Source organism: Papio anubis, chromosome 9, assembly GCF_008728515.1.
Source record: "Papio anubis isolate 15944 chromosome 9, Panubis1.0, whole genome shotgun sequence".
In the NCBI taxonomy this organism is placed as follows: Eukaryota; Metazoa; Chordata; class Mammalia; order Primates; family Cercopithecidae; genus Papio; species Papio anubis.
In genome coordinates, this window is record NC_044984.1 from 332704 (window position 1) to 345350 (window position 12647).

A 12647-nucleotide genomic window follows, 5' to 3' on the forward strand; every position below is an offset into this window, starting at 1 on the left:
CTTTTGGATACCTAAGACATTTCTTCTGCATGGGGCAGGGGCACAGATCAGTTGGATGGTAGAGACATACAAGCCGCTCAGGATTACAGGAACATGTGAGAGCAGAGAGAAAACATGTGGTTCTGCATGCTGAACACTGTCGCTCATCATCAGGAACAAGTTCAAACACTTCTTCTTCTGACATCAGGACACCCTGAAATATAATTTATTGCACTAGATCAAGTCTTTCTAGTCTTTAAAACATCAAAAAACTTAAGTTACTACATTTTTTTCCACAGACAAATCTCTGACTTAAAGGCATAAACATGAAAGGTACAATGGCACAACATCGAAATACTTCCTAAAAGTAATCATCGCTGTTTTTCAATGCGCAAGATTAAAGTTTGGTATCTAAGGATGCACATTTGAATGACAAAACTATAAAGAAATGTGGGTTGGGTGCAGTGGCTCATGGCTATAATCCCAGCACTTTAGGAGGCCGAAGTGGAAGGATTGCTTGAAGCCAGGGATTTGAGGCCAGCCAGGGCAACAAAGTCAGCATCCCTATAAAAACATGTTTAAACATTACCCAGGCATGGTGGTGCATGCCTGCAATCCCAGCTACTCAGGAGGCTAAGGAGGGAAGATCATTTGAGGCCAGGCTGCAGTGAGCTATGATAGTACTGCTGCACTCCAACCCCAGCCGACACAGCAAGACCCTGTCTCTAAAAAAAAGAAACGTGATTACCACAAAAGTCAAGACAGTTTTTTGACAGAAGGGAAGAAAATTGTAATTGGGAGGCATTCTGGGGGTGGCTGGCCCCAAACTCCCAATTATATCCTTGAGCAAAATAAATTAGTAATCTATTATCCAAAAGTAACAGTGACATATGCAAACATATGTAAGGACAAAGAAGTATAAAGTAAATTGTGCAAATCAAAATCATCAAAAAGAAAGTTAAGACAAATTCAGTATGCCAAGAATATAAGAGTGGGCAGGGTGCAGTGGGTCACGCCTGTAATCCCAGCACTCTGGGAGGCTAAGCCGGGCCGATCACCTGAGGTCAGGAGTTTGAGACCAGCCTGGCCAATATGGTGACACTTCGTCTCTACTAAAAATACAAAAATTAGCCGGGCGTGGTGATGCATGCCTGTAGTCCCAGGTATTCAGGAGGCTGAGGCAGGAGAATCACTTGAGCCTGGGAGGTGAAGGTTGCAGTGAGCTGAGATTGCACCACTGCACTCCAGCCTGGGTGACAGACCAAGACTCCATCTCAAAAAAAAAAAATATATATATATATATATATATAAGAGCATACGAAGTGCATTTTACCAAAGACCGCCATTTATTATATAACTTTACAGTTTCTGCTTACTTGATGGAGTAAGTTACTTGGAAACACAATTCTGCAAGAAGAGCAAACTCTCTTCATTTAAACAAGGTGGGAACCTGATAATTTATTCACTGGCATGCACAATTCTGGTTTTTCATCATACATTGTTTTTGATACTAGTTTAATTTAGATGTCTGCTGGCCATATTCTCCTATCTTTCCATTTTCTCATACTGGCATTTAGTATTTTCTTTAAAAATTATTTTAACATAAAAATAGTTTCAAAATGCACTGCACATACTTCTTAGTTTATACGAATTTAGCTTCAGAACAACCAGCAATGCTGTTCTCAAGGGAATGCTAAGGTGGCAACTGAGAAAGTTCTGGCTGCTTCAAGAAATTTTATAGTTTCCCAAAGTGTACTCCAAGGATCACAGATCCTAAAACATATTCTGGGGAAAATAATTTTTTTTGTTCCAGGTGTGGAGGCTCACACCTATAATCTCAGCACTTTGGGAGGCTGAGGTGGGAGGACTACTTGAGCCAACGAGTTCAAGACCAGCCTGGGCAACATAGGAAGACAATGTCTCTACAAAAAAAAAAAAAAAAAAAAAAAAAAAAAACAAGGAAAAACATTTTTTTGGAAAATGCTATGGATTATATCCCTCCTACTTCACAGATAACAATGAACACCAGCATATTCAAGAATCAGAAGTTCTGCAGTAAGGATCTCATTTATCTTTCTTTTTGGCCTATATATGTTTTTATTAATTTTTACCATTAATTTTCCTATACCTTTTAAGTAATTTTAAAATCCTGAAAACTGGAAAAGTATATATTTCACATTATTTTAGGTCCCCCTATTTTTTGTACCCAAACTAGAATTCATTGTTCTTTTACTTTTCCAGTCTTAAATGAAGCTAACATCAATATTTTAAATATATCCATTTACCTTTTCTTAGCCTGCCATTTTCCAAACGTTTTTAGCCACAGAACTTTTCCTTATAATACCTTTTAAAACATTACAAAGCTTATATTCCTGAGAATATACTTTAGAAAACCATAAATAAGGAGGAAATGGAGAGAAGAAAAAAACCAGAAATACAAATTAAAAGCTATTTGAGGCCAAGCGCAGTGGCTCATGCCTGTAATCCCAGCACTTTGGGGGGCCAAGGTGGGCAAATCCCTTGAGGCCAGGTGTTGCAGACCAGCCTGGCCAACATGGTGAAACCCCATTTTCTACTAAAAATACAGAAAATTAGCCAGGCGTGGTAGTGTGCACCTCTGGTCCCAGCTACTGGGGAGGCTGAGGCAGGAGAATCACTTGAATCCGGGAGACAGAGGCTGCAGTGAGCCAAGGCTGCGCCACTGCACTCCACTCTGGGTGACAGAGCGAGACTCCGTCTCAAAAAAACAAAAACCAAAAAAGGCTATTTGAAATAAGCCAGGTGAGAAAATTAGGGAATGGAACAGGATGGTGTAGCAGTAAGGAAAAAAAGGGGGCAAGGGAGAATGATGAGAAACAGTGCCAAAGAAAAACTTAAAACTAGGTAACAGGCCAGGCGCAGTAGCTCACACCTATAATCCCACCACTTTGGGAGGCTGAGGTGGGTAGATCACCTGAGGTCAGGAGTTCAAGACCAGCTTGGCCAACATGGTGAAACTTTGTCTGTACTAAAAATACAAAAATTAGCCAGGTGTGGTGGCACACGCTTGTAAACCTAACTACTCAGGAGGTTGACACAGAATTGCTTGAACCTGAGAGGTGGAGACAGCAGGTGAGCCGAGATCGCGCCACTGCACTACAACCCAGGCAACAGAGTGAGACTCTTTCTCAAATAAATAAATAAATAAAACAAAAAACTAGGTAACAGATAACTATGAAGGAAACGAGGCCAGGTGTGGTGACTCATGCCTGTAAACCCAGCATTTTGGGAGGCTGAGGAGGGCAGATAACCTTAGGTCAGGAGTTCGAGACTAACCCAGCCAACATGGTGAAACCCTGTCTCTACTAAAAATACAAAAATTAGCTGGGCAAGGTGGTGAACGCCTGTAATCCCAGCTACTCGGGAGGGTAAGGCAGGAGATTCGCTTGAACCCAGGGGGCGGAGGTTGCAGTAAGCTGAGATCGTGCCACTGCACTCCAGCCTGGGTGGCAGAGTGCAATTCCATCTCAAAAAAAAAAAAAAAGGAAACGTATAAGTCAAGATCACACTAAGTTTTTACATGGTGGTCCTGGCGCTTACTAAGATGAGGCAATTAGGAAAGAAAGTAGTTTATGAAGGGTGGACAGGAAGGAGATTTTCTATTTCAGATGCTGAAACTGAGATGATAAAAATCTAAATAGAAATGTGTAATACACATGTTGGAAACACAGATTACAAATGAGTGGCTGGACACAGCTTCTTTCAAAGTAACAATAATTCCTGTGTGTAACATAACAGGAGGAAACTTTAAGAAGTGAGAACTGAAACCACAAGGTAATAGCTGACAGACTTAAGACCCTTAGATGAGAATTCCAAGATAAACAGCACAAAATAACAACAATAAACAGTCAAAGGCTGAACCCTGCACACATTGTTGAGGATATAAGGAGAAAGAACTAGAAATGATGGGCAAATATAATCAAAGAGACTGAAAAAACAGTAGAGCAAATGTTAGGGAAAGAAACCAAAGCACCAATATATAGTGCAACAAAGAGCTCACGGGGGTGGAAGACACAGAAAGAAACCACTGGATTTTGGCCGGGCATGGTGGCTCACGCCTGTAATCCCAGCACTTCGGGAGGCCGAGGCGGGAGGATGATGAGGTCAGGAGATGGAGACCATCCCGGCTAACACGGTGAAACCCTGTCTCTACTAAAAATACAAAAAATTAGCCAGGCTTGGCGCCTGTAGCCCCAGCTACTCAGGAGGCTGAGGTAGGAGAATGGTGTGAACCCAGGAGGCAGAGCTTGCAGTGAGCCAACATCGCGCCACCGCACTCCAGCCTGGGCAACAGAGTGAGACTCTGTCTCCAAAAAAAAAAAAAAAAAACACTGGATTTTGCAATAAAGTGTCACTGGTGAACTCTGAGACTTTCAAAAGTATGATGGGAACAGAATGACAATGATAATGAAAGGATCAAGAGGACAAAAGACTGCTGACCACAGGAAAACCACTGAAGATTTTCAGTAAAAGGTAAAATGAAAACTTTTCTTAAAATAGGAAAGACAAGTTCATAATGCAAAGTAAGGGCAGGGATAAGTAACTGGAACAAGGGCGCAGGTGGAAGGTATGTTTAAAGAAGGGTCTACAGAGAAATTTGATCAAAGTACCACAAAGAAACATGGTAGAGGATCAGGAGATGGGGCATTCAAATTATCAAAGAGCAAGGAAAATAATGCCCCAGTCAGGTTAAATCTGAAATACTGAGGACATATCACGAAATCGTATTTCATGAGTCTCCACCAATGTACTTAAAATTTCAAAATTCAAAAGAAAGACTAGGCAATGAGAAAAGGAATCCCATTTTAAATAAATATATAATCAAAATAAGACTTTTAAGAATACAAGTATAGGCCAGGCACAGTGGTTCACACCCGTAATCCCAACACTTTGGGAGGCCAAGGTAGGTGGATCACCTGAGGTCAGGAGCTCAATACCAGCCTGGCCAACACAGTGAAACCCCATCTCTACTAAAAATACAAAACTGGCTAGAGAAGGTGGTGCATGACTGTAATCCCAGCTACTTGGGAGGCTGAGGCAGCAGAACTGCTGAACCTGGAAGGCTGAGGTTGCAGTGAGCCAAGATCATGCCACTGCACTCCAGCCTAAGCAACACAGTGAGACTCCGTCTCAAAAACAACAACAAAAAAAGAATACAAGCTTAAAGTGGGAATATTAAATAATGAAATACCACTATAACCTTATTACAATGTCTAAAGTTGAAAAGACTAACTATACCAAATGTTGGTGAGGATAGAAGGCAACCGAAACTTCTTACACACTGCTGGAGGAAACGTAAAATGGTACAACCACTTTGGAACACAGCGTCACAGTGTTTTAGAAAATATTACACATGACCGGGCGCGGTGGCTCAAGCCTGTAATCCCAGCACTTTGGGAGGCTGAGACGGGCGGATCACGAGGTCAGCAGATCGAGACCATCCTGGCTAACAGGGTGAAACCCCGTCTCTATTAAAAAATACAAAAAGCTAGCCAGGCGTGTTGGCGGGCGCCTGTAGTCTCAGCTACTCGGGAGGCTGAGGCAGGAGAATGGCGTGAACCCGGGAGGCGGAGCTTGCAGTGAGCTGAGGTCCGGCCACTGCACTCCAGCCTGGGCGACAGAGCGAGACTCCATCTCAAAAAAAAAAAAAAGAAAATATTACACATACAGCTGGGCGCGGTGGCTCACGCCTGTAATCCCAGCACTTTGCGAGGCCGAGGCAGGCGGATCACCTGAGGTCAGTTCGAGACCAGCCTGGCCAACATGAAGAAACCCCCTTTCTACTAAAAATACAAAAATTAGCTGGGCGTGGTGGCGGTGCCTGTAATCCCAGCTACCCGGGAGGCTGAGGCAGGAGAATCACTTGAACCCGGGAGGCGGAGGTTGCGGTGAGCTGAGATCAAGCCACTGCACTCCAGCCTGGGCAACAAGAGCAAAACTCCATCTCAAAAAAAAAAAAAAAAAATTACACATACACATACTATATGATCCAAGCATTCCACGCCTAGTATTTACTCAAGATAAACAAAAGCATATGTCCATCAAAAGGCTGTACGCAAATGTTCAGAGCAATTTAATTTCTAACAGCCAAAAAATGTTAACAATCCAAATGTTCACCCACAAGTGAAAGGATAAACAAATTGCGGTACACCTATTCAATGGAAAAACCAGTGTGCAATAAAAAGGAATAAAGTATTGGTACATGCAACAATATGGATGAGTCCCAAAGTAATTACGCTGAATGAAAGAAATCAGACATAAAAGGACAACTTGTATGGTTTGATTTGAATAAAATTCTCCAAAAAAATAAGCAAAGAAAGAATAGTGGTTTCTGGGGTTTGGGGCAAGAGGAGAAGATGATGGTGCAGTATGGCCAGGTGTGGTGGCTCATGCCTGTAATCCCTACGCTTCGGGAGGCCAAGGCAGGAGGACTGCTTGAAGCCAGGAGTTTGAGACCAGCCTAGGTAGCAAAGCAAGGCTCCACCACTACAAAAAATTTAAAAAATTAGACGGACATGGTAACACGCACCTGCAGTCTCAACTACTCCAGAGGCTGAGGTGGGAAGATTGTTTGAGCCCAGGAGTTTGAGGCTGCAGTGAGCTATGATTGTGCCACTGCACTCCAGCCTGGGCAACAGAGAGAGAACCCATCTTTCAAAAAGGTGGTACAGAGCAAGAAGGAAGAACCATATGAGGGCATGAAAAAACTTGTAGGGGTGATAGATATATTCATTATCTTGATTGTAGCAATGGTTTCACGGGTATATACACAGTCAAAACTTATCAAATTGTACACTTTAAACACATGTAGTTTATTACATCTCAATTATGCTTCAACAAAGTTATTTTAAAAACAGAGACAGAATATCAGGCAGAGGAGGAGGAGGGACATGATACAAAAACAGGAGGAAGCATGGTGTAAACCTAATGAAGCTAGCCAGCTATGCAGGAAATATTAGATAGAACAGGCCAAGATGATGCTAAAGATACACATTTTCTCATATATTAGCCAGTTCAATGTGATGATGCTTAGCTTATCCTAAGTATTTTAAATCCCAACCCTTGGTTATTCCATCCTTCCTATTCATCAAATTACTTAAAGGGGAGGGAAAAAGATTAATTCAAACTGACAGGCTGTAATTGCCAGAAACACAACTTATTCAACACAAAGCTCAGAAAAAAAATGATTTAAATTTTATTTTTAAACAATTAACACCGTATGTAGAAGATTTAAAACGTAAATATATGCCTAAGAAATTCTGATAGGAGGCCGGGCGCGGTGGCTCAAGCCTGTAATCCCTGCACTTTGGGAGGCCGAGACGGGCGGATCACGAGGTCAGGAGATCGAGACCATCCTGGCTAACACGGTGAAACCCCGTCTCCACTAAAAAAATACAAAAAACTAGCCGGGCACGGTGGCGGCGCCTGTAGTTCCGGCTACTCGGGAGGCTGAGGCAGGAGAATGGCGTAAACCCGGGAGGCGGAGCTTGCAGTGAGCTGAGATCCGGCCACTGCACTCCAGCCTGGGCGACAGAGCGAGACTCCGTCTCAAAAAAAAAAAAAAAAGAAATTCTGATAGGACTCGTTTTAAAAACCTAGATGATAAGATTCCTAAAACGTTTTTAATCTGGAGAAACCAGTATGTCAGTCATAAAAACATAAAATCTTCTCCAAATCAGTGATTTTTATGTTTAACTCCTAGGGAATCAGAGATGAAAATTCTATCTATAGGTTTATTTAGCATATCCCATAAGCAGTATCAAACATAGAAAATGTGCTCAGCAAACTCACCATCTGTACAACAGACTCTCTTAATCGTGTTTCTTCCTCAGTCATGAGAGTCAATTCTTTGCAGACCATGGCAGCCAGCCCCACATCTAAGCATTCTGGATCTGCTGCCATCTTGAAAATGAGTTCCTCATGTGAAAAGACACAATGGCGCCTCAGGCGTCGGTAATGATTCACACACTGACGTCCAATGGGCAACTGAAAAGGAGATTTCCAAATTAAATAACTCGCTTATAACATACCCCAGAACAGAACCACTACTTACCCTCCAGGTCCTCCCTTTTATTAGAAAGAAGACAGAATACCAAATCCATTTAAATATAAAGAGGCAATATTACATTAACTGTAAATATTAACCCTGTATGACCCAGCCAGAATTTCAAAGGCTTTCCCACAGAAAATTCCCATAATCTGAAATGCTAAATTTCTGGCCTAAACTGCTAATTTTCTATTTATTGTATATCAAGGAGTTCTTTGGTATATAACTGAGGCAGCAAACTCTTTTAGACCAATTTAACATGAGCCTGCCCTTACAAGAAAAAGAAAAATACTGTAAAAGTAAATAATTAAATAAGTTCAAGCCAAAAAGGGTTAAGTGGAAATACTCAGGACTCAAATTTCCATAGAACAAGAAGAATAGATGTTATTAGACGAAAAAAAAAGAAAAAAATAGGAAACAGGGAAAAAGTAATACTTAAGCAATCCACATTGGCTGACATTTAGTTTTTTTTGCAAAAACCAAAACAAAGGACGATTTAGATTTTAGCATCTAGAAACTACTTTAAAAACAAGCCTGGCAGAAAGATAATTCAAAGTGAAATTATAAAATTATATACTTTATTTCCCTAACAGTGAAATAAATGACTAAATCATCACTTTTCATAAATGAACAGTTACAGCCTTTAAAATAAATCTTGAAAATCTCCGTAATTATCAAGCTACAAGCCAAATTATAACAACAGCTATGCCCTACACATAAATACGCACTCCAACTTCAACTTCTTTCCTATGCTCAGGCAGAAGAACTTGGATAAAGGAGTTTTGTTTGTATTTGTAATATAAGAGAGAAAAAATAAGAAATTGACCTTTAAGACCCTTTTAGAATCCATCTACAGTTTGAGAAAGGCAGAAAGGAATCCGAGAAATCAAAGAAAATATGAGGCTATCTCTGAATTATGCAGTGTTTCCATACTCTTCAAAGAAAAAACTTTCCCAAGGAGAGTGTGTGTGTGTGTGTGTTTGTGTGTGTGTGTGTGTGTTTTGAACCTATGATTAGCAATTATTTTGTCTACTAACAACACACAACTCTTTCATATCTTAAGTACGTACTCTTTAAAAATTTCTCACCTAGTCTCAATACAAAAACAAGTAGAAGAAAAAAATCATACTGTGGGATTTGCAGTTCTTAACTATTAAAATATGTGAGGAAGCCATATAAAATAGAAGTGATTACCCATTGTAACTTATAAAAATTAGTCCCATTAATTTATTCCAGAGCTAAAATTGCTACAACTTTTAACTTGTATCACACCCTTCTTCTAAAGAGTGTCAAGGGCTTCCATGCATATCCTCTAACTTGTCTGAGGTTATTAAGTGAATCTACCAGCATCTTTACATACCAGCTAAAAAACTTAGGCCCAGTGAAATGTTAAAAGCTGCCCAAGGTCAAATGCCAATAACAGTGACAAGGGGAACAGCAGAAACTATCTCCAGCTCCTAAATCCTCCCATTTTCTATACCTAGCCAATTACCATGTATCATAAACACTCAATAAATGCTGGTTGAATGTTTAAAAACAGAGCTCAAGCCCAAGGCAAAATCCTAAGCCTAGTCTTGTTCTTGCTAAATTATGCTGTTTCCAAAGCCTAATAAGAAAAAATTTCAAAACTATTGGATCAAGAAAGACTATTCATTGTATCATTTTACTCATTAGCAAAGGAAACAAAAACAATCTCTATATGGTTAATCATGGAATTTAACAAATTAAGGTGCCTGCAGAAAACATAAGATCCATTATTAAAGGGTTGCCCCCAAAATGTTAACAGAAGCAACAAAAACAGCACCCATACAAGAAAATAAAGTCAGTGTGTATCATAAATATACTGTATAGCCTTCTCCCAAGCAACATAACAGTCACTAAATACTTTTTGATTATCTACTTCATACAAAAGCAAAACAGTGATTACCTAGCGTTATCATTTACATAAAAGTATAGTGCAGAGATCTCAATATTATAGTTACTCTTTTAAAATTAAAAAAAGGAACAGAATAAAACATAAAATGGCAAGACTAATAAAATCACCTAATTGTCTACCAGAAAAAAAAAAAATGAAGGAATTTGTAAAATTTCAAAGCTACGTATTTGAAAATATGGTAGAATATCTGAAATTATCTCTATAAGCCTGATCACCTTAATAAGTCCCAAAAATGCTCAGAGAAAGCAAAAGCTAAGAAAACCATACGTTGGTACACAAGTAGTTGCGGTTTTTTTTTTTTTTTTTGGAGACGGAGTCTTGCTCTGTCGCCCAGGCTGGAGTGCAGTGGCCGGATCTCAGCTCACTGTAAGCTCCGCCTCCCGGGTTTACGCCATTCTCCTGCCTCAGCCTCCCGAGTAGCTGGGACTACAGGCGCCCGCCACCTCGCCCGGCTAGTTTTTTGTATTTTTTAGTAGAGACGGGGTTTCACTGTGTTAGCCAAGATGGTCTCGATCTCCTGACCTCGTGATCCGCCCGTCTCGGCCTCCCAAAGTGCTGGGATTACAGGCTTGAGCCACCGCGCCCGGCCGTAGTTGCGGTTTTAAAACTGCAATTACTTGTGCACCAACTTGTATCATCAATGGCAAAAGCCACTATTACTTTTGCACCAATCTGTATTTTCCCTTAGAAAAGAAGGATTCAGAAAGAATCGACTGACTATTTATAAGTTCAAACAGTCTCTCTCTTCTGAGCACCTGACCAGAAGGGAGGGAGTCCAAATAAAGGAAAGCAAAGGAGAGAAGGAAAGGAAGGAAAGAAGGAAATGGCGGAAGGGGAAAGGGAAAGAAAAGAATGGAAATGAGGGAAGCAAGTTCAAACAGAATGAGGAAAATAATAAATGGGTAAGAACTATAAAATCTTCAAAATGAAAAATGCGATGGAAATCTTCAAAATAAAAAATGTGATGGAAATCTACTTAGCATTCTAAACTATAATAGCCACTCCAGTCTCCACTAAAATACTGATGAACCCTACCCTCAGCCCAGCTAAGCAAACATGGCAACTGAGCTGCTTTATATTTATAGGGGGTTAGTAGACGTACAACAGCCACTTGCTATAGAACAGACCCAGTCAGCAGTACAGAAGTTCACAGCTTCAGCAAAGTTGTAGCCCTGGTTAAATCCAGAGTGATAGGCACGAGGAAAGGTCACAACAAACTCGCCAGCACACTGATTGGTCCTGTACACCTAAATGCAAATTGGGAACAGGGATACAAAAATAAAAAATAAAAACAACAAAAAGAGGAAGACAGATTTTATTAGTCAGATAATTTCAGATGCATTTTCTAAAACTGAAAACAATAAAGCATTAAGTTAAACATATCGGAAAATGATATCAGAAATAGCCAGAATTCTACCTTCTTAAAATAGTCACTGATAATAGATTATAATTCATGACAAGAATTAGCAGCCAAAAGAAATTCTCAAAAAAAAAATTACTCTCAATGAGCTACGAGTTTCTTAAACTGATACAATTTTTACAATTAAAAGAATTTGTTTTATTCTTGTATCATAAATAGTGGCAAAGAATAGACCTTCCTGCTACTTTTGGATAGTTTTTTGGAACTAACTAAACTCAAATAGCACATGAGACATCCCCAATGAGATGTCCCCAAAATCAGTTTTCTTGAAATCTCACTTTGTTTTACAATAATACTATATGTCTCCTGAAAAGTCTCAGATTCTGGTATAAATTTATTACTTAAAAACAAAGTAACTTTATAAATGTTACTCAATCTACTTTCTCTTTAAAGTTATGATGAATATTTGATTATCTATAGTAAACCTGTTAAATTTATACTTTATCAGGCATTAGCTTGAATTTGAGAAACATCTTCAAACTTAGGTTCAAAAGTGAAAAAGGCATTTGCAGTATATTTTTATTTCATTATCTCATGTATTAAAAGCTAAGAAATCTGAGAAAATAAGGATAAGCATACTTATTAGTTATTAGGATAAGCATCCTTATTAGTTATTAGAGCCACCACTTAAAATACCTCTGCTTTGGTTAAACAGGGATAACAAAGAATATGAGATTTTTGTTCAAAGTAGGATGTAATATTTACTGAAAAAAGAAGGTTATGTGAATAGGTAGCTATACATAAAGTATGATTCGTACTTTAATACTCCCCTTCTTAATCAGGTAAAAGTTGTTCCCTGCAGAGTATAAATTCTAATTTGGCTAAAAGATGTTATGACTCATTTCTAGTTATAAAACAAAGCACATGTCATTATTCTATCTAATCAAAAGCTAAAATAACTTTAAATTAAAACTACTGGCTGGGTGCAGTGGCTCGCACCTGTAATCCCAACACTTTGGGGGGTCGAGGTGGGAGGGCTGCTTGAGCTCAGGAGTTCGAGAACAGCGTGGGCAACACAACAAGGTTTCGTCTCTAAAAACATACAACAAATTAGCCGGGGGTGGTGGTATGCTCTTACAGTCCCAGCCACTCACCAGGCTGAGGCAGGAGAACTGCTTGAGCTGAGCAGGTCGAGGCTGCAATGAGCAATCATTGTGCCACTGCACTCCAGCCTGGGCCACAGAGCAAGACCCTGTTTCAAAAATGAAAAAAACAAACAAACAAGA

General features: G+C 39.8%; 1 protein-coding gene across 3 annotated transcripts in view; it reads right to left on the reverse strand.

The window, feature by feature from the left end:
- Positions 1-12647, reverse strand: part of KDM5A (lysine demethylase 5A) — a 107486-nt gene that overhangs the window by 51693 nt on the left and 43146 nt on the right. For all 3 annotated transcript variants that reach the window (XM_031650192.1, XM_021921889.2, XM_021921888.2), the window contains 3 exons: positions 11129-11248; positions 7810-8004; positions 12-193 (listed from right to left, as the gene is read on the reverse strand). In XM_031650192.1, coding sequence (XP_031506052.1) covers positions 12-193; positions 7810-8004; positions 11129-11248 — 497 coding nt within the window. The remainder of the gene's footprint in view (positions 1-11; positions 194-7809; positions 8005-11128; positions 11249-12647) is intronic.